At 41.6% G+C, this 23,881-nt stretch overlaps 1 protein-coding gene across 3 annotated transcripts in view; it reads right to left on the bottom strand.

Moving 5' to 3' along the window:
- The window catches only part of LOC103725635 (neuroligin-4, X-linked), a 376,846-nt gene that overhangs the window by 254,718 nt on the left and 98,247 nt on the right, over positions 1 to 23,881 (bottom strand). For all 3 annotated transcript variants that reach the window (XM_008822933.1, XM_008822935.1, XM_008822934.2), the window contains exon 3: positions 13,724 to 14,483. In XM_008822933.1, coding sequence (XP_008821155.1) covers positions 13,724 to 14,195 — 472 coding nt within the window. In that variant the 5' untranslated portion in view covers positions 14,196 to 14,483. The remainder of the gene's footprint in view (positions 1 to 13,723; positions 14,484 to 23,881) is intronic.

Here is a 23,881-nt window from a genome sequence, read left to right as displayed (position 1 = left end):
GTGTGTGTGTGGAGAGAGAGAGAGAGAGAGAGAGAGAGAGAGAGAGACTGTATATGTATATGTGTATATGTACACCTGTGTTTTACAGGTAGATCTATATATGTCTGCACATGCATATGTGGATGTCAGAGGACAACTTTGGCTGGAAATTCTGAGGTGATGTCTTCCCTGTGTTTTCGGGAGACAGGGTCCCTTAGTTGGACTGGGGGTTCACTGACTCAGAAAGATGGCTGGCCATAAAGCCCCAGTGATGTCCTGCATTAGGTTCCCCAACACCCCACTGTCAACCCAGCGACGGGACTGTAAGTGCACACCGCCATGCTCACCTTCTTTAGTGTCTTGGGATGGAACTCTGGTCCTCATGTTTGAACAACCATCACTCTACTAACTGAACTGTCTGGAAAGCGTGCTGTTTTATATTAATAGTAATTTATGTGTGACTAGATCACTCTGTCTAGAGCTTTTTTTTTTTGCCTTTTGCCTTTTGCCTTTGCCTTTTGCCTCCTGTCACTGAGTGGTTGCCACCACACATCTGCCGCCCTGATGGCAAACAGCTATCCTGCCGTCTCATACACTCTCTGCACTCCTCGAAACTCTAGCTCACGAACTCAATTTCTACGTGCCTTCACTCCAATTTGTCCGTTATACCACCAAGGATAGAGCAGTTAAGTTAAAGGGAGATGACGATAAACTGTCTCATTATGAATACAACCTGGTTCAGCATAAAACCAAACTCACTGTGATGGAAGGACCTACCCCTAAGCTTTATTTCCACTCCCTTAATCAGACAAATGATCCATCTTGCAAAGCAAGATAATGTACTGGCTTAACGTTAGCATCTAAGCCTGTTTAATTGCCACCGTTTACAAAGGACAAAATATGGCAAGAGCCTAAATATCCATCAACAGATGCATAGTATAGTTATTTTTTGTTGCTGTGATAAAATGCCATAGGCAAAAGCAACTTAAGGACTAGTTTAGTTTGGCCTCCGGTTCCAGAGGGATACAGTCCATCATGGTGAGGAAGGCATGGCTGGGCATAGGAGGAAGAAGCAGAGAGATCACATTTTATCAGCACACAACAAACAGCAATGGCAGAATGCAGCTCCTCAAAGCCGCCCCACACAGCCCAGCTCCACCTCCTAAAGATTCCATAACCTCCCTGAACAACAGCACCAGTTGGAGGCTAACTATTCAAATTCAGGAGCCAGTGGGGCATCTCTCATTCCAACTACCATACATACATAAAGAAAATGTGGTTTATATACACAATAGACTTCTATTCAATGGTAAAGGAAAACATCTGTTTGCTGGAAAAACGAAAGCAGGTGCAGATCATGTCCAGGGAAATAATCCTCACTCAGAAGGACATAGACAAGACAGTGTCTTCTCTCGTACACAGCGAGACAGGGTCTCCTTGTAACCCCGACTATCGTGGAACTCATTATGGAGACCAACCTGGACATGGTCTCACGGAGATCCACTTGCCTCTGCCTCCAGAGTCCTGGGATTAAAGGGGCACGACAACAAGCCCGGCTACAAGCTAGATTGAAACGCACATATCTATGACGTGAACGTAGATTACGGAGGGAGGAACAATAAAAGGAATGTGTAGAGTGCGTCGAATAGAAGCAACACATGAGCTACAGTGTGAAGATTTCATAAGGAAAATCACTATTTCACAGACTCATTTAAAAAAAATTAAGATGAAAATAAAGTCTTAATAATTGGGGCTGGAGAGACGGCTCAGCGGTTCAGAGCACTGACAGCTCTTACAGAGGTCCCGGGTTCGATTCCCAGCACACACGTGACGGCTACGAACCATCCTTAACTCCAGTTCCAGGGGAATCTGAAGCCCCCTTCTGACCTCCATGGCAGAGCACGACATGGGTGCACTCACATACATGCAGGAAATACACTCATACATTAAAAAAAAAAGATGGAGTCATGTGATTAAAGAGCATACTTATTTACCATGTATTATCAGATTTAAAAATATGTCACAAAATAAAACACGGGTTGGTGAGATAACTCAATAGTGTAGAAGCACTTGCCCCTTAAGCCTGTCAACCTAAGTTTGATTCTTGGATTCCCACCCACCCCCGTTAAGGAGAGAAAAACTCCTGAAAGTTGTCCTCTGATCTAACACATGCACAATGGCACCCACTCGACCAGCCTGGCCTTGAATTTACAGAGATCAGCCTGCCTCTGCCTGCTGAGTGCTGGGGTTAAAGGTGTGCTCCCACCATGCCATGCATAAATCATATCTTAAAGAACTGGGTCATTCAATAACAGATAAGAAATAAAACTAAATTGTGTTCCATGCTGCAGAACTCTGATGGAGACAATAACCAGCTAATTGTTGAAAGTAGCAACTGTTTTTGTTTGTTGGGGAATCTTCAGACCTGCAGCAGTTGACACACAAATATCATTTCCAGAATTAAGAGCCTCAGAACACACGGAAGATGCCAACTGGCTTTGACTCCCTTCCGGTAAGTCCAACATGGGAAGACTGAGACGGGGAATCTTCAGAGCAAGCTAGCTAGAAAGGCTTGCCGTATCAGCAACTTTGGGGTTTGAATTAGAGACTCTGCCTCTGTGAGTCAGATATAAACACAGTGGATGATTCCTGACATCAACCTCAGACCGCCATTCACATGCAAAATAAGCATACACACACATACACACACACACACACAAAGAAAAGAAAAAAATAGGAAGAATTCTTATCCACTAATTATACCTCATATATATATACTTCATATATATATATATGAAGTTTTATATACAACTTGAGATATATATTATACATACACCTATGCATTTCTTACTATATATACCATGTAGCAAAACTGATTTTCTTTTTCCAGACAGGGTCTCCTTGTATCCCCGTCGGCTTAGAACCACCACCCCTAGCCAGCAAAATTGCTTTCTGTTTTTTGTTGTTGTTATTTAAAAAAACACTTCAATTTTTTTTTGTATTGAATTTTTGCAAATTTCCTACAATATACTTTGATCATATTTACCTGTGCCCTATTTCAACCCCCTCTTAGAGCTCCCGGTCAAATTTTATGTACTCTGTCACACATATTAAGGCCTATGGCGTCAAGTTTATGTCTCCAAATGACTTTCAGTGTGCCTCATCCATCCACTGGAGCCAACTTACCTAGTGTCACACCCTCTAAGAAAGCCACCTCTCTCCTAGCAGTCAGTGGTTGCCAATAGCTCCTAAGCTAAGGTTGAGGCTTCTTACCCACGTCCCCACTTCTATGCAGGGAATTTACCTGGTTTAAGCTTACATGGGCCTTGTGCATGCTGTTACCATTGCTGTGAGCTCATATGAGGAACGTCCCAGCTGTTTGCAAACCTCTGTTTACTTAAGATCATCCACACCTTTGGGCCTTGCAAACATTCCACCCCCCTCTTCCACAATGGTCCCTGAGCGGTGGGTGGCAGAGGTTTGATACAGGTGTCCTATCAGGGATAAGCACTCTGCCCTTGGGTCAGTTATGTATTTCTGATTTAATCAGAAGACAGTTACAAAGTTTCAGAACTGGTCAAGCTCAGAGAATAAGTGTCAGTGAGGCAGTCAATGCTAAGTGTGCAAAAAATACTAATGTGTCTTTGAACCCTCACTAGCAAAGCTTCCTCATGCAACAGGGGGCAATAAGCACAAACGTTCTTTTTAATATTGCTTTATCCATGACAGACAGACAGACACACAGACACACACACAGACTGACAGGGTTTGTCATATCTGGCTTTTACACGGATGCTGAGTTTCCATCTCAAGTCCCCATACACACAGAATCGTATGCCCAGCCACACATGACTATTTTAAGCACAGGTATTTTGCAAACTTTCTGTAAGATTAGCATACTTCCTTGAAATTGCTGAAAGCATTCCCCGGAAGTGGCCCGTGCCTCTGTAGGCAGACGCAGGTGGGTCTCTACGAGATCCAGGCCAGAATGGTCTACAAAGTGAGTTCCACTTCAGCTACGGCTTATAAGAGAGACTTTGTCTCAAATCAAAACAAAACAGAACATTCCAAAACAACCCCCCCCAAAAAAAAACCAAAGAAACTGTTTCTTTCTAACCTAGGAGATACATTATCAGAAGTCCTGTTCATTTTAAAGGTGTTCCTAAAACACTAATTGCTTTTCAATTAATCCATATGAGGGAGATCTACATTAAATAATCTTTTCTAATTATCTTTAATCATAAGCTATGTCTACAGTATGTCAAAATTCAGCTGACACATGCAAGCTAGAATAATTTAATGATTTTCACAGCCCCATTTTGGCAGTGATTAGGTAAAACATGTCTCCCTTTTGTCCAAACTCTCTTTCACCCAGATGTTGTTACTAGTCACACAAATTTGGATTATTTGTGGCTACAGAGAAGTAAAATGAACTCCTTATTAATTTTGAATAACCAGAGAATCCTTGTATATTCTAATGTCTTAAGTCCCTGTTACAAGGGGTAAATTTTCAAGCTTTCTTATTTTTTTTTCTAAGTCAGAGAAGGTTGGTGACACTGAGGTGCAAAAATGGCTTAAATTAGGAAAAACTGACATACTGGTATAGACTTATAATCTCAGCTTTCAGAGGGATAAAACAAGACGGTCAAGGCTTGGACAGCAGCCAGAGAGACATAGCAATTTTCAGACCAGTCTGGGCTACAGAAACAGACCTTAAGAAACTATGAAGAAATTTATGAATCAATGAACGAGAATCACTAACATAGTCTACTCTCGAGGTCATAGCTGCCTGTAACCCAGTTCTAGGGATCTAAACTCTTCTTCTGATCTCAGTGGGGACCCACACTCATGTGCACATACCCGCACACAGACACACAGACACGTTCATAATTAGAAATAAAATAGATCTGAATTAAATCAGTAAAAATGGCATTGCCTTCAAGGCCCCGTTCAAAAGAAAAAGAGACGCCAGGAAAAAAATGGGCCTTTGATTGCCTTTCTTAATCTTATCCCTTCACTGCTATAATGAAATTTTATTTTTTAATTTTTTTATGTGTATGAGCATTTTACTTGCGTGCATGTAAGTGCAAACATTTACAGTGCCTAGGGAGGTCAGAAGAGGGTGTTGAATCACCTGGAACTAGAGTTATGGATGGTTGTTAGCTGCCATGTGGGTGCTGGGAATTGATCCCAGGTCCTCTTGAAGAACAGCCAGAGTTCTTTACCGCTGAACCATGTCTCCAGCGCCATAAAATTTCATTTTATAGACTAGCAACATTTATTCATAACATTAATAAGCAAATTAGACAGAAGATGCACAGGGCATGCAGCTCAAAATTCATGGTTCCCTTGTTGGCTGTTAAGTGAATTTCACTATAGCCCATCATCTTCCAGAGTGCTTGCTTCTGTGTGTTACATGGGATACTATGAATGAGCTGGGAATGTCCAGAGCCCAAGCGTATTTGGCAGTACAGGTAATTGAGGGAGGCAGACTCTCTGCTACATTGCACGCAGTACCTGACTGGCTTCAAGCACAAAAGAACTTTGATCGTTCATTCTTCTAACCCCGTTTCAGGGAATAGATCCACGATTTCACTGCGAAAACCAGAGGATGCTGTTTTCTCAGAACAGCACACAGCTAAAAGTCTAGAAAGGTCTAGAAAGAATAACCGGAGAACCCAAAGAATTCTGGGGAAAGCAGGTTGAATTTAGGGAAGGAATTTGGAGTACAGTTAACATTTTTGTTAAACTGTACGTAGACAAATGGACAAGGGGAAAAATTGGTATAGTTTGCTAATGTGAGTCAATCAGTGATTCTTTCCATCTGGCTTAGGGTGACTGGTATATTTTAAATACGCTTAGTGCTCAGTTAAATCAACCAATCACATTCATAGTTATTTCCCAAGACTCTGTGTCAATAGGGTAAAAAATATGTCGAGTACCTTCCCCCACACTAGAGATTCAACCTGTCTCCAGATCAGAGCTAATTCCTCTTGATATAAAGGAAAGCAACAGGTTGAGCCGCCTTGCTTTATGGAAATAACAGTGTTCTGGCTACTAATTCTTCATGAATAAGGGGTGGGGCGGGCACACGCATTATCGCAAAGCAGGCAGGGGTGTGATGACTCTGAACAAGAATCACTGTCAGCTCTTAGGTTGATTTGTTTACAGAACAAGTATTTTTTATCGTGACTCTTAAATACTATTAAGTGATAGAGTGTTACAGTTTTACATTATCACTATGACAGAAACTCAGAGGAGGTAGTGTACATAGATAATATTAAACATCAGTACATTAGCGTTTTGGTGGGCTGTGGTCAAAAGGACCTGAAAGACCCACAGAAAAATCTGCAGGACTCACATTCTTTTTGATTGTTTGAAAATTCCATGCATGCATATAACACATTGTGATCAAATTCACTCCAGTTTTCCTTCCTCAAATTTGTCCCATCATCTCCAACACTTTTACCTCCTAACAGCACGCGTTCTTCTGTTTTTAATCCACTGAGTCCTCTTCGTCCTGTCTGTCTGTTCATGGGTGTGAGACCATCTATAGAAGTGAGCTCAGCCTCCCCTGGGCAATGTCCCTGAAGGAAGTTAAGTTTCCCTCCCCTGGCAGCCACGAATTGAAACGCTCATGAAGCTTCATAACTTGCAACTTGAGAAACAAGGATGGCCCACTTTGCCTATTCTGCATTGAGTCCCATGGGCTCTGGTTGTCTGTTCTGTCTCCAATCTTAGTTTTTATAGTGGGGTGTTCTGGAGAACCCTGCACAAATTAGTCCCCCCAAACTTCGAAAGCAATGGTCTAGATGAAGTTATATAATAGGTACGACTGTGAGAGACTGTGTACATCAAATAAGGTTGGAAAAGTCGCTGTAAATGTGATCAGCGTCATTCCCTGGTCTGGGATCCTGGACTGACCTAAAGGGAGAAATCAAGTCAGACACCTCTATTCACCTCCCTCTGCAGCCTGACTGTGGATATAATGTGACCAGCTCTCTTGGCACTGTTTCCCGTGGTGTTTAAAACCATAATAAATCCTTCCTTTTTTTATTTTTCTATTTCTTTGTTTAACATACGTGTGTGGGTACATGTATGTATGTGTGGAGATTTTTGTGTGTATGGGGGTTGTACATGTGTGTGAATGGCCAAACATGATGGCCGGTGTTTTGTCCCACTGGTTGGACATAAACACTTAGATAGGGTCTCTCACTGAACCCTGACTTTGCTTTTTTGGCTAGTCTGAACAGCCACACTGCTCAGAGGATTCCTTGTGTCCAATTCTTGTAGACTTTGGAATTATGGGCGGGGAACTATGTAGGCCCAGGATTTATGTTGGTGCTGGGGAATGAAACAAAGTCGTATCTTCAGACTTATTTACCAAATGTTTGACCTTCTGAACCTCACTCCAAGGGCTCTACGTTCTTCAAGTTTCTTTTCTGAGATATTGTTTGCTTTTTTGATTTCCTTTATGTCATAGATTTTCATTTTAATATGTATACGTGTTTTCCCTGTGTAGATGTAAGTACACTGTATGCACACAATGCCTGAAGAGGCCTCAAGAGGGCGTCAGGTCCCCTGGAACTAGAGTTACAGGCAGTTGTTAGCCACCAAGTGGGTGCTGGGTCCTGTGGTTCAGCTGTTTCCCAGCACCCACATGGTGCCTAACTAACAGTCCATAACGTCCATAACTCCCGTTCCAGGGGATCAGATGTCCTCTTCTGACCTTTGCAGGCACTGCACCACACGGGTACACCTAGGTACATGTGGGCAATACACTCGTACACGTAAAATACAAATAACAGAAGAAGAGGAGGAAGGGGAAGAGGAGGGGGATGAGGAGGAGGAGGAGGAAGAGGAAGAGGAAGAGGAGGGGGAGGAGGAGGAGGACAAAAGGCTGCCACATTGACAACAAAAACCTATAACCAAGCTTTCCCAACTTGATTGTGAGCATAGTGGAAATGTCACCTGCAGCCAAAGGTCAAGGACAGCAACTCCGATTGGATTTGTCTTCGTAGCCTATAGAGTTTTGGAGCTGTGACGTAGAACTAAACAGTTGTTCTCTCCTAGGAACCCCTCCAAGACTAAGCCTTGAGGTCCGTGTCCAAACTGAAAAGTTAACTGCAAGTTGCCTTCAACCACGTTGGTTTTACTGCCAAATATTTATAACTAATCAATTGACTTTTGTCCTGGAAACAGTATGTCACCTTTCATCCCGAAATATCTGGGACATTTTTCCTTTAATCTTTAACACTGCTTCTAGTGATGGAATTCTGTCACAAAAACTGAGCGCTTCAATAGAAGGTCAGCGTTTCTTTCTTTCCTTTCCCTTCTGATCCCACTCACCAACCATCCCCTCCATCCCCGCTTCCTTCCCTTACAGATTTATTTACAAACAAGCTTTCATGTAGAGCGCTCTTGTCTCTAATGCACTTTGGCTGTAAGAGTGACTTTGAATTTTGGATTCTCAAATCAAGTGTTTTTTCCTGCTTGGATGTATATGCACCACCTGCATACGATGCCCGCAGAGGCCTGCAACTGGAATTACAGAAGGTTTTTAGCTGCAATGTGGGTTCTGGACCCAAACCCGGTTCCTCTGGAAGAAGACACAGTGCTCTTAACAGCTGAGCCATCTCTTCAGCCCAGTGCAGGGATTATAGGTATGAATCACCACACCAGGTTGATCAAGGACTTGGAATGGAAGCCAGGATTTCATGCCTGCCAGGAAAACACTCTACGCACAGACACATCGCAAGACTGCCTTACTCAAGTCTCGACTATTTATGGGGATGATAAAGTACAGTGTTATCCTCTGATCCATAAACCAACATGGAATATTTTTTAGCCAAATTTAGACTTCTAAACTCAAATTTCACAATTTTGGTCTAATCAAATTGAAAAACCTTATTTTGCATTGCTCTTTCAAAGTAGTCTCTCTCTTTCTCTCTCTCATTCTCTCTCTCTCTCTCTCCCCACACCACACTCACACACACACACACACACACACACACACGCACACACGCACACACACTCAGAATCCTGTCTCTATCCCCTCTTGTTAACAAGAATGCTTACATGTCTGACAGTATCCCCTAATTGGGATGCCTGATTTTGACCTTATGAAGCATCTCTCAACAGTTTAAATATGCAATTCAAAGCTAATTAATTAGTCTAGCATTGTGACATCAAAGTGAAATGAATAATCTATGAAAATTTTAAATAATTTATCAATAGTCTAAGTCTGCAATAACAGAGGAAAGCAAGTGTACATTTAATAAATCAGTGTTAATTGATAGCAGTCACCTTTAACAAGACCTGGTTCCTTTATGTCTTTTTCTTTGAAGATACGCTTTATTTTTAATTATGTGTATATGTGGGGTGGGGTGGGGGAGGAGACTGCCAAGCCCAATAAAGATAATTTACTTCTCCTTCACATCTCCTATTCACCAGGCAAGGACTTTCTTTTCCCCCTAGAGACAAGAGTTAATCAATTTGGGAGTCTTTTAGATAGACCCACCGAAGGGGTACTCCAATTGCCTCACCCTGCGTTCCTGTTCAGCATGGCAGAAGCTAGAGCGGTCTGTGTCCTTATTCCCTATGGGCAATTTGGGTAACCTCTTTAGAGGATGGTGTGATAAGAACAGGAGGTAGGAATTGCTAGGCAGTTAGGGTAAAAAGACCCCAAAGAAAAGTTGCCAGTTTCTTGGCTAAAAGTCAAAATGTCCTTGGTCCTGTTAGCAACATACTCTGTTCCAAAGGCCAAGTATGTTGAAAGTATTTGGGAGCTTGTATCTAATCCTTAAAAGATCTTAGGGTTACCTCTTCAGAGGGGGGAATGTTAGAGTAGCCAAAAGAAGAAAGAGTACATGACGTTATCAGAAAAAAGTGATGAGGAGATATGGGAGGAGTTGGAGGGGAGGGAGTGGGCATGGATTTGCTTATATGAAATTCTCAACAAACTATTTTAAAAAAATGATGGATTATCAGAGTGGCAATTTTAACTCCCAATATTGATTTGAGTTGCAGTTGAATATAAATTCTAGCTCTGCAGTGCGTTCTGTTAAGTAAACGTGATTCCAAATTAAGACACAATATTCAGAAGATATTGAGGGAAAATGATATTGATTTCATAATTTCACTGCGCCTTACAAAAGTGCAATTCACTCATATTTCATGAATAACTAACAGCTAAAGCTCCTCCATGGATTCCCAAGTGCATACAATTACAAAATACCCCACAAAAATTCTTGATGCTCCTAGGGGGTGATTTGATGTTCACAAACACGCACCTAAGCATCTTTGAACTGTCAAAACTCTCCTATTTACCTGTCACGGGGTGGTTGATTCCACTTTTCTAGTCCTTATTATAAGATCTGATCTCCTCAGAGGGACTCGCAGGCAGATATCGCTTTGAAAAGCCCACAGCACTAAACAGGTAGAACTGCGTTTATTATTAAAGTGAGATTACTTTCTCATTAGGCAACATTGTGCACATTTTTCTACTGTCCAATTCCAGTTCAATAAGGAATCACAATAAAATAGCCAAACAGTTTGAGGTCTGAATATACATAATTTCAGCAATATGGCTGTGTAATCAGAGAGGCTATTGATTTCCCTTCCAGGGTGGTCTAATTGGCGCCTGCATCTTACATGAGGAAGAAGTCATTCTATCCGAGGTCGTACTCATTGTTTCTCAGGTGAGGTCTGTAGATTAGAACGAGCTAGACGTTTGAAGCCATCAAGAATATCGTGAAAGCCATTTCTTTCTCTTTTCGTGAAATACTTGCAATTTTCATACAATATAGTTTGCTAAGACTCAGAGCCCCTCCCTGAGGCACCCCCCCAACACTTTAAGTTCTATCTATCTCTCATATATCATCTATCTATCATCTATCTATCTACCTATCGTCTATCCATCATCTATCATCTTTCAATCATCTATCTCTCATCTCTCATCTATCTCTCACCTATCATCTACCTATCTATAATCTATCTACCTATCATCTATCCATCATCTATCATCTATCTACCTATTGTCTATCCATCATCTATCTATCTATCTATCTATCTATCTATCTATCATCTATCTATCTATCATCTATCTATCATCTATCTGTCTGTCTATCTATCTATCTATCATCTATCTGTCATCTATCTGTCTATCTATCATCTATCTATCTATCTATCATCTATGTATCACGTGGAGACTAATGTGGGACTGTTTTACAGTCCACACATCAGCCAGTGTAATTCACCCTGTCAAGAAACTGGTAGAAACAAAACAAATGCTTGATTGTTTCAATAGATGGAAACAAGGAATTTGACTTTTACTCATGGCTAAAACTCAGCAAAACATGAATAAAAGGAAACTTCCATAATTCAATGAAAGGGAGCTATCCATCCATCATCTATCATCTATCTATCATCATCTATCTATCATCTATCCATCTATCTATCTATCTATCATCTATCTATATCTATCACTCATCTATCTATCTATCTATCTAATCAAGAGTCCCATCTGTGTATGACACTGTCTTTCCTCCTCTCTCCCAGCAGCCAATAATTGCCAAAAACTCCTTAGGTTGTGAAGTGAATTCTTACCACTTATCCTTGCCTGTGCTGAGGTTTGGTCTGGTTTGGGTTTCCACAGGACTTTTCTATGGTGTCCACATTGCTGTGAGTTTATATGTGTAACTACCAGCTGTCCTGAAGACGCTATTTCCTGGTTGTCATCCACCCCCTATGGCTCTTAAAATCTTTCTTTCCCGCCTCTTCCCTAATAACTCCTGAGCCTTGGGAGGCGGAGGTTTTATACAGCCGTCCTATCCAGGGATAAGCTTTGTGTAGGTTATTGTACCGAGACACAGAACGCTGAGTGACTCGTCTTTGATGCAACCTCTACACATAGGATGAACCACCTCTCACTTCTCAGAAGCTGTTTCTTTAAGCAGCAGATGGTGATTAACACACACACCCATTTTATCGTTTTGTCCTTGTTGGGGAGATGTGGGGTTTTTTCTTTCTTTCCTCTCTTCCCTTCCATGTTCCCTCATTTGTGTGTTCTTTCAAAACTCATTATAAGAAAGACAGCTGCCCACATGGCCGCTTCAACAAGGATTCTAATTGACTGTGAGATCGACTTTGTTTCCCAGACATGCAAAGTGGCAGCCCAGGACAGCACAGGAGAGAACCGCATCCAAAATGTCACCTTAACTCCTGGAATCATGTTCAGACTTACACTTTACAAGATAACTGTGTGCTGTGTTGTCATAACAACACGGTGATATGCCAAAAACAGCTAATATAATGAGACAGGGTCCTGTAATTTCTTTCTGTCGCTGTTCTCCATGGTATCAATGACACTCAACCCGTGCCTGATTTTTCCTACCCTTCTATTGAAATCATCACGTTGCCTCTTATCTGGGGAGATAAATTTTACCTAATTAGTCAGCGACAGCAATATCTGAGGAATCATAGTATTTGTGGAATAATTGATTTAAGTTTTTTCAGCAAACCTTTCTGAAAAATTATTTCCCAGGTATGAAAGTATAGAAAAGAGGCAGGAAAGTCTGCCTCACTATAAAGACTTAAAAGGACCGCTTTTGTTCGTAAAGTTGCTATGTCTGTGGTTGCCATGAACGATCTCTTTCATTTCCAGTGAGGCTTGGACTCTGTGAATTTGCTTCTCCTAATCTAAGACATAATTGGCATGCGAATGAAGGAATAGAGGTCTGTGATATCATTCACTGTAGCATAGCTTTTCTCTGGCTTCATAGACTATACGAGTTTGAAATACTTGGGTGGTGTGAAAAAATCCAAATGAATTTGCAATCTTCAAAGAGATGAGATATTGAAATGTTATCAGATTTCAATGAAGTTTCGTTTTTTAAAAAATTCAGATTTATCACTATTGTTTTCTAGAAACTAGAATTGGAATATTTTTGCAAAGCAAGGAAATCAGGTAACATAGCTAGAATTATCTTTTTATATATAAATATTCTATTGATGGAAGTGAGTGTTAACGAAATCGTAATTTATGATCATTGGGTGGATTGTGTACATTGACATCTACTGATTTTTTTTTTAACATTCGTTTTTTAAAAAATTCAGATTTATCACTATTGTTTTCTAGAAACTAGAATCAGAATATTTTTGCAAAGCAAGGAAATCAGGTAACGTAGCTAGAATTATCTTTTTATATGTAAATATTCTATCGATGGAACTGAGTGTTAACAGAATCATAATTTATGATCATTGGGCGGATTGTGTACATTGACATCTACTGATTTTTTTTAACATCTGATGTTAGTTGGGTATTTAAAAAAATCACTTTTTCCCAAAACAAATATGAAAGTGTCCATATCTACCTCTTTAAAGGACCATGATTTCTGTGTTTCAAGTTCAGGTTAACGTTCTTAACTGTATTATTTTTAGGGTCATTCCTTTATCAGTGATTCAAGTATAGAATATAGTATGATGTGTTCACATCATTTACATTCTGTAATTAATGTAGCTCTATAATAAAGGCAACAGATTATTTTTATCTGTTATAATTATTTTTATCCAGTAAGTACTTCAGAAATGCAGTAAGTATACAGGATAGGTTTTTCTCAACAACTGCATCCAGATTAGGGAATAATATAAAGAAAATCCTAGGCACAGAACATTTTAATATACTTGACGAATATCCCTGAGCCTAGACGGGCAGGCTTTACCTTCCTTTTAACAAAGTACTCACCATCTTCTGTGGGCACGTAGATGTTTAGGTAAAGGCAGTCTTCATTTTGGTCTTGAACATAGGTCATCAAAGTATCCAAATTGGCTGTAAACCAGATGGGCAGCATGTCATGTAGTAAGGAACGTTCGTCCAGATGCTGTGGACACACAGGAGCAAACTGCGTGGCGTTACGAACCCCAGTCCATGACGAAGGGGGCTCTGGAGGCTGAAACCGCCTCTCTCCAGTGGGTGGTGAGGCATAGGGTACCCCCAAGTATTGCTCCACTGGACCCAAAATCTCATTGGGCAACGGTGTTCTTAGACCCCGGATTTTGCCATAATTCGTGTTCACAACAGGGTACTGTGCCTGGCTGTCGATGAGTGTGAATTTGATGGCGAGAACAGTTATCCACAAGAGAACGTTGGAGTTCAACATGACGCAGACGTGTGTGCACAGCAAGGGCAGCCATAACCGTCTCTTGGGCCTCGACATTGTTCACACGCACATGCACAAGTATGTAAGTGGAAGGACGTCAAGGACACAGAGCTGGTGGGGGAGAGGATTGCAGACAGCACAAATCCAGCAGCCGAGATAAACTAGCGGCTCTGTGCCTGCTCAGTGTGACTGAGAAACAAGGAGATTTTCTCGGAACCCATGCCGAAGGGTGAGGCTCCTTCAATCCTGACACCGGGCTTCAGCAGATCCAGTGCTCTCCGAGGATGTTGCGGCAATCCAACACCTCTCTAGGGCAATGACTCGTTACACAAAGTTCAAGTCAGCCTAACGGGAAAGAAAACAAAGAAAATCAGCCCAATGCAGACATTATTGTTACATTTGCTGTGCTGTTCGTACAATATAGCACACCCTTCTAGGAAATTCTTGCTCAGTAGTAAACATATCAAATGTGTGGTCACTGCGTAGACACAAGCAAGGGTATTGGCTGTGACCATTTCTCTACACTTTGTCTCTTGGAAATAGGTCTAATGCGTCAGAATCATTCCACAAGTCCCTGTGTGTGTGTGTGTGTTGTGTGTGTGTGTGTGTGTATGTGCGCGCACGTGCGTGTGTGTGCATGTGTGTTTGCCTGCATGTATATGTGTGTACCAGGTATATGCCTGGTACCTGAGGAGGCCAGAAGAGGGCATCAGATCCACTGAAGCTTGAGTTCCAACTCAGCTGTGAAACAGCACACTGTGTGCTGAGATCTGAACCTTGCTGGGTCAGGTTCTTAGCCACTCATCCATCCCTCGAGCCTCACATACCACAGGGCCTTAATCAAACCAATCAGCAGAGAGTTACACTGATTGCAAAGATGGGTTTGGAGAGATGTAGCCATTTTACTATTATCTACAAGGTTATTTTCTCGATAGAGAGTAAAAAACAGTTTATTACACATTAAGGAAACTGTCCATTTACCTTACAGGTATATGCACAGATTCATAATTTTTTCCCATCACATAGACATCTAGCTTCATCACATATGAATGAATATTCATGAGTGAATACAAACTTTACAGCATGTAGTAGGATGAGAATAAGATGTAGACATTAGTTCTCATTGGTTTCGTTAATGGCAGGTGTAGTTATGAAGAATAGTTCACTGATCAAATACCTTTCAACTTAAGCAAGGAAGGGTTTCAGTTCATAGCTCATGGTAGAAAAGACATCCCAGACAGAATGTGAGGCAGCTGCTCACATAGTATCTGCGGTCAGGAAGCTGAGAGAGATGACTGCTGGCGCTCAGCTCCCTGACCACAATAACGGTGCGGCTTTCCACCTCATTAACTGCATCTCGAAACCCCCACATCTACAGGCACAGAACTCTGTCTCATAGGAGATGCTGGAACCAATCAAGTTATATAAAAGTCTATATATAACAGTCAGTACTAATCATCACAGATCCATTGTCCTGAATTTCAGTGTCCTTTAGAAATGCAGCACAGAGAGTGTGCTCCAAATGCTCTCTGTCACACTTGTCACATGAACACATCTTTCACAATTAAAAGTGCAAAGATCATTATGAAGATCTTTTTATTAAATTTTATTTACTATTTTTATTTTATGTCTACGCATGTATTGCCTGCATGTAGGTAAGTGCACCCATGCCATGCAATGCCCGCAGAGGTCAGAAGAGGCTGTCGGATCCCCTGGGACTGGAGTTACGGACAGTCATTAGCTGCCATGTGGGTGCTGGGATTTGAACCCAGGTCTTCTGCAAGAACAGCCAGTGCTAACCGCTGAGCCATCTCTCCAGTCCCCATTATGAAGATCTTAAAAGTAAGTCATCTCATGCCAAATGGGGTCTGCTTTTCTCACTACAGTCTACATCAAGAGCTCACGATGGTTCTAATCACCATCCCTTTGAGCTTAGGGAAAGCCAACTTTCAGAATGATGTACATGGATACACGGTATGGGAAAAGATCTCTTTGGAATGGAGGTATTTCAAGGACTACATCTCTAAAGTATAATGTTAGTTAACTACAAAATACCTAAGTAACATTGCTAAGAACTTTATAGATTACTCGGAGCAATCCTGGGTTAGGAGAGGCATATGCGTGTCAAACAGGTATCTGTTGACAACAAATATCTAGAGTGGAATTTCTCTCTAACATGGTATGGTAATAACATTGGCTGGAGGGCTATAGTACGTATCTAGACAACAAGAGCTGAATAAAGATTACAAGCGTGGGTTGTGCCAGGCTCGGTAGCGCACGCTTTTAATGCCAGCCCGCACGAGGCAGGGGCAGTTGGATCTCTATGAGATGGAGGCCAGCCAGGTCCACGTACTGAGTTCCAGTTGGGCTTCGACTAGGGAGACTCTGTCAAACAAAAGAACAAACAAAAACAAGTTTGGGTTGTATCTTTGAAAGCGAAAAATAGCACAGCACGAAATATCTGATTTATGTGTCTGTTTCTATCTTTGAATTCTCCCTCAGACAACACTTGGATGTCTGCCACATGGTGATCCAATTGCGGCATAATTAAGACCACAGACAGGAACAGGAAGGAGGTGATGACATGTGTGGAGGATTCAGTTTTCCTGAAAGACCTGCTTTTAAAGTCCTCTTTGCTCTTATTTCTGGCACCTTGCTTTGGAAAAAAGGTAGCTCTGATTTTGTTGTTGTGAGACATGGATTCACTCCGTAGCCCAGGGTGGCTTCAACTTACAATGGTCCCGCATCCACGGTCTACCGCCCAACTTCTGGGTATACAGCCATTCACCACCATGTCTAGCCCACTATTTTTGCGTCTAACTGTGGGTAATCTACACATAAGTGTGCAATTGCACGTGAAGTCCAGAGCTTACCCTTGGGCAGCATTCCTAGTTGTTGTGAGACATGGATTCACTCCGTAGCCCAGGGTGGCTTCAACTTACATGGTCCTGCATCCACGGTGTACCGCCCAACTTCTGGGTATACAGGCATTCACCACCATGTCTAGCCCACTATTTTTGTGTCTAACTGTGGGTAATCTACACATAAGTGTGTGCAGTTGCACGTGAAGTCCAGAGCTTACCCTTGGGCAGCATTCCTTATGCGTCAGTCATCTTGTTTGATAGACAGTATCTCTCACTGATCTGGAACTAGCTAACACATCTAGGCCGGTTGGCCAGCAAACCCCAGGGACCTGCCTGTCTCCACACCCTGAACCCTGGCATTGTAAGAACACAGCAACACAGCTAGCTTTTGACATGTGTTCTGAGAGTCAAGCTCTTATGACTGCATAACCAACACTTTACCAACTCCCTAGCCTGCCGTTCTAAACCGTTTATTTTAACGGAAGCAAGTCTGTGTTCCAGAACGTGCTTCATGCAAATTGAAAGAAGTGAGTTCATTGTTCTGGAGCTATGGTAACATGATATGACCCACCAGTTTGGGAAAGGGACCTCACACAGCAAGTTAAGCAGCATGAGAAATAGTCAGTAAACCCAGGTTACTGGAGATTTAAACATACTCATTCAAAGACCCAAGAGTACAGGGAAACAGCCTGTAATCTCGGGTCAGTTCGCAGGCTTCATCGGGCTTCCGAGGAGGCAGTTTAAATTCATTTGGCTTCTCAATGTCTTCTTGATTACAGCTGCTCAGAACTAAATGAACTAGTCTATGTAAGGCACCATGCGGTCTCTGTAATATAGCATTCAATACACTCCAAGTTCCCAGAGCTTTCAACTGCAATTCAGTCAGGATTTTGAGCCTATTCATAAGTTCACCGAGTCAAAATAAAAGCGAGCACCTACTGATGGCATGGGTATTAAAAGACATGAAGCTAAGTCAAAGCTAGAGGATTTTTTTGGAGCGGATGGATCAAGTGACCCCTCTTTCTGTATGTACATCTTTAGATGGTTTAAGAGCCAACCAGAAGGGCTGGACAGATGGCTCAGCAGTTATGAGCTCTGGATGCTCTTGCAGAGGACCGAGGTCTAGTTTCCAACACACATGTGGTAGCTAACAACCATCCCTAACTCCAGATCCAGGGAGTACAACATGCACCGTACCCTATCTGTGGGCATTGCACAGCATGGTGCACATACATCGGTACAGGCAAAACACTCGTACACATAAAAATGAATAAATTACTGTAACGCATCCTCTACACCTTAAACTCTGGGAACAGTGGGGAAAACGGGATAAAGAATGTAACACCTGGGTGCTGGAGACATGCGTCACTTGCATGTGCACCTGGAATCCATTCCCAGCACAAACATGGTGGTTAACAACTTCCATAACTCCAGTTCCAGGAGATCGGATATCTTCTAACATCTGCAAGCATTTCACAAAACGGTGCACTTACACACATGCAATCCACTCATACACATAAAACTCACAAAATGTTTTTAGACTGTAACAGCTAGATAAGAAGAATCCTGCTGCTAGTTAATATAGTCTAGACGTGATTGGGAAGCTACAATCATTAATTCTCCACAGGATGGTAGTCTAAGCAGAACTGCATCCTGATAAAACCATCAGACATGTCAAGGTGCATGGGGGAAATTCCATGGGGTCCTATCTCAAGATGAAGAATCAACAGATGCCAAGGGAGGGCGAATCAGTTTTCCCCAGGGACTAGCTTCCTGAGAGGTTATCCAGTTCCAAGTGGCAGCCCTAAACACAGAGCACCACTCAGTGAAATCAGTACATTATACATCTATAACTATCTACCTATATTCAAAATAAATGCATTTATATAATAGCAGTAACCAAAGAACAAGCCAAGAAACTCAGAGGGATTGGGGGTCACAGAAGAAGTTTGTACAGAGGAAAGCTAGACAGATGGATAGACAGAGAGACAGATAGCCAGAAACACAGGCCAATAGCTAGACAGACTGATAGAAAGAAATCGTTTTTAAGAACTATGTATCACCATAGGAATTTCAAGTATTTGAATGGATAATACATTTTAATAAAACACCATAGAAACTGCAGCTTTGAGTAGGCAGAATTGGACAGTAAAGGATAAACACCGTGGATTTGGGGTTTGACACATGGGACAGCGGTTAGCAGCATGTCGTGTTCTTGCACAGGACCTGAATTTGGCTCCTAGTAATAACATTGGGTGGTGACTCACAATCAGCTGTGACTCCAGAACCATGTGATCCATCACCCCCCTCAGAAGGGTCTCCACAAGTCCCTGCATGCATGTATGCTCATGCATACACACAGATACATATATATGCACATATACTACTAAGATGGTACAAAATAGTAATATCACAGAATGTCATTTTGAGTTGATGTGAAAGGTTATTGCGCATTTAGAATTATTTTCTTTGGGGTAATCATTCTTTGGGTTACAATTACAGGAAGACTGTTTGTGACTACTCAAATGTCAGTGAGTCCAAACATTCTGTTATTGACTGCCATGCACAAAGTGTGCTTTAGTCCCATTGGCACTGGTTTAACATGAGGAGCATACCCACTCATGGATCAGTGGGTCAGAGTGCTTGCTCGCTTTAGGGAATTGAGGCAGAGACTGGAGGATGGCTGGAGCCCGCTGGCCACTCACTTAGGTCGAGGTTTAGTAAGAGACAATAGCTGATCTAGTAATACACCAGGTGTCCCACTCAGGTGTCTGTATATGCGTAGGCATGTGTGTAGACACACAGATGTACATACACCAGACACACACACTTTAAATAAAATAAAGACATATATCTAATCAAATTAAATAATGACCAAGTGCGTTTTGGTACATGGCATTTTCATAAATGAAATGAGTGTTCGTAGGTGTTGATAGCCTTTATTTGCAAGACTGGAATGCATTTGGAGACAGGGAGTTTTGTGGATGCATTTATTTAACGAGCAGATAAATTAGACGTAAGAAAGCATTCCCTGGAGCTCCCTCCAGCTGTAGTGGTGTCCTGGGATTGTTTAGGATGCCTGCTACCAAGAAAAGCCAGATGGAAGGGGCTCTTTGATCGCCCATGTATCCCCAGTCGTGAAGGAAAGCAAGAGTAAGAGCACGCTCATCCTTGCCAAAATCAAACAGCATGCACAATTATCCTTCAAGATTATTTATGAGCGAAAAGAACGCCTGAGTCAGTTATGATTTACACAGATGTCAAATCTGTAGTTTTCCTTTTTTTCCTGCTACCCGAGTAGGATAAGAAATACAAAGTCCTTTTTGCACGCGTGACCAACTATGTTTTTATAGGGATGCCTGCATCTGCATGACTGAGACAACGTACCAGGGGTTACACCACTACAGACTATCACAGCTCAACCTCCAGCCATCATTCACAGATTGTAGCTTCTCTGGACCACTTGGGTTCATTTGAGCTCCTCCTCTACCCATGGTGGAATGCCGATAGACGCAGTGTAGTTATTAACTTCAACTTGCCACATCCTAGAGTCTCCTTGGAAGAGAGAACCACAATAGAGATTCGGATTGGTCTGTGGACATTGTGCGGCATTTTCTTGATTGCTGGCTGAATCAAGAGGTCACATAGAACAGAAACTAAGGGCCCAGGCCCCTGTGGGAGGTGCCATCCCTCGGCAGGTGAACCTGGACAGTCTACAAAAGCTAGCTGAGCACAAGCGACTAAAGTAACTACATGTTCCTCCACGTGCGGGTCTATGCATGTGTATGTATGAAATTATGAAAGAAATGAATTTCCAAAACGAAAGTCCCACAGCTGTTCTAAGAAAGCTGCTTTCTGCACAAACAGATGGACAGACTGATACACACACACACACACACACACACACACACATACACACAACTAATCCCTAGACAAAATTAGTTCAACATTCACACAACAAACCTGTATTTTTCAATCTACCTTAATATGCTGGTTTTGATTTCACCTGTTACATCAGCAAGACTAAAAGGTCCTATTTCATAACTGATGTGACTCAAGGCATCAACTTGATCCTCCCATCTCCACAGTTGTGTTCCTACTGTGAGATTTCATGTATGAGCAACACATGTCACCCAGCATGGTAGAGAACAGCACCTTCCAAAGCAAGTCTTTGAAGGAGTCAAGGAAAAGCAGTTACTAGTTTTTCTTGCTAAGTCAAGATGGGTAAAAGCTACACCATACAATCAGTCAAAAGCAAAGGATGGGTCTGTCAAATTGCCTCTCCCTGCGCCCCTGTTCAGCATGGAAGAAGCCAGAGAGGTCTGTGTCCCTATTCCCTATTGGCAATTTGGGGAACCCCTTCACAGGATGGCGTGATAAGAACAGGAAGTAGGCAGTGGCTAGGCAGTTAGGGTCAAAAGACCCCAAAGAAATGTAGCCAGTTTCTTGACTAAAATTCAAAATGTCCTCTGACCTCTTCGCAACTACTCTGTTCCAAAGGCCAAAACTGACAAAACTATTTGGGAGCTCTTATCTAATCCTTAAGAGATTTTAGGGTTACCTCTTCAGGGGGAAAATGTTAGAGTAGCAAAAAGCACCATAAAAAAATAAATGAAAAAAAAAAAGAAACAGAAACTCATTATGCAGTGAAGGAGGTGGTCTAAACAGCTGTTCTTCCTGATAGAACGTGGTATGAAGAATCTCTCTAGCTTCCTCTTTCTAAGGTCCTTAATTTCACATACTTTAGCTCCAAATCCATGTCCAATACATCTTCTTACATATCCATATCTGTTATTACGTCCTCTGTATGCCACAATTTTGACTTGTAAATTTTAGAAGACCTAATGACTCAGACCATATAATTACCTCATAAAAAATGCTATTCTGTGATGAGAGGGAAAGACCAAATCTTTGGCTAGATAGCTTCAGTCGTAAACTTGACACACCTGTTTAGAAGGTGTGCTGAGACTGAGGAATTTCCTCCATTGCAAGGGCCTGTGGCCATATCTGTGGGGCAATTGTCCAATACATCTTCTTACATATCCATATCTGTTATTACGTCCTCTGTATACCACAATTTTGACTTGTAAATTTTAGAAGACCTAATGACTCAGACCATATAATTACCTCATAAAAAATGCTATTCTGTGATGAGAGGGAAAGTCTTGACTGTTGAGTGATGTGGGAGGGCCCAGTCCACTGTGGGTGGTGCTACACCTGGGCACATGGTCCTGTGTTGTATAAGAAAGCAGGCCTTTGGCTAGATAGCTTCAGTCGTAAACTTGACACACCTGTTTAGAAGGTGTGTTGAGACTGAGGAATTTCCTCCATTGCAATGGCCTGTGGCCATATCTGTGGGACATTTTCTTGATTGTTGAGTGATGTGGGAGGGCCCTGTCCACTGTGGGTGGTGCAACACCTGGGCACATGGTCCTGTGTTGTATAAGAAAGCAGGCTGTTGGAACTAAATGAAAAAGGACAATACAACACAACAAAACCTCTGGGACACATTGAAAGCTGTGCTTAGAGGGAAGTTTATAGACCTGAGTGCCTACATTAAAAAAATCAGAAAGAACACAAACAACTTAACATTGCAACTCAAGACACTTAAAAAACAACAGCAAATGAAGCCCAAACCCAGCAGAGAGGAAGAACTAACAAAAATCAGAGCAGAATTTAATGAAATAGAAACAAGGAAAACAATACAAAGAATCAATGTATCCAAGAGCTGGGTCTTTGAGAAAAGATAAGTAAGACTGACAGACCACCAGCCCAGTTAACCAAAAGAAAGAAAGAGCACCTCCAAGTCAACAAAATCAGAGATGAAAGGTGAAATATCATGAAAGACAACCAAAAGATCTAGAACATTATAAGGGAATACTTTAAAAGCCCAAATGTGTCAAATTGACACTAAAGCTATCCAGCACACCTATAACACATAAGGAAATTGAAACAGTAATAAAAACCTCCCAACTACAAACAGTCCAGGACCAGATGGATTTACAGCAGAATTGTAACGGACATTTAAAGAGGATCTACATCCGATACTACTTAATTTATTCAAAAAGATAGAAATGGAGGGAGAACTTCCAAATTCCTTCTATGAAGCCAGCATCACTCTCATACCAAAGCCTGGTAAAGATACAACCAAAAAAGAAAACTATAGACCCATATCCTTAGTGAACATAGACGCAAAAATTCTCAATAGAATACTTGCAAACCGCATACAGAGACACATCAAATAGATCACCCACCATGATCAAGTAAGTTGGCTTTATTCCAGAGATGCAGGGATGGTTCAATATACCTAAGTCAATAAATGTCAAAAATCACATAAATGGGCTCAAAGACAAGAACCACATGGTCATCTCCATAGATGCAGAGAAGGCCTTTGACAAAATTCAACATGCATGTTTGTTCAAAGTCCTAGAGGGAATTGAACTGGAGGGAACATGCCTCAACATAATTAAAGCAACATACAATAAACCCACAGCCAACATCATTCTAAACAGAGAAAAACTGGAAGCATTCCCATTGAAATCAGGAACCAGACAAGGCTGTCCACTATCTCCACTTCTCTTTAACAGAGTGCTTGAAACTCTTGCAAGAGCACCAAGACAAGAGTAGGAAATTAAAAGAGTAATATTTGGAAAAGAAGAGATTAAATTATCCCTTTCTGCAGACTATATGATATTATATATAAGAAATGCCAAAAATTCCACCAGAAAACTCCTAGAAATGATTAGCACTTTCAGTAAAGTGGCAGGTTACAGAATTAATCTACAAAAGTTTGTATGTCTTCTATATACCAGTAACAAGTGATCAGAGAAAGAGTACATGGAAACATTCCCTTTCACAATAGCCTTAAGAAAAATTTCT

Source organism: Nannospalax galili, unplaced genomic scaffold (assembly GCF_000622305.1).
Source record: "Nannospalax galili isolate Female #2095 unplaced genomic scaffold, S.galili_v1.0 scaffold2109, whole genome shotgun sequence".
Lineage (NCBI taxonomy): Eukaryota > Metazoa > Chordata > Mammalia > Rodentia > Spalacidae > Nannospalax > Nannospalax galili.
This window is presented reverse-complemented; position numbering and strand designations above follow the sequence as displayed.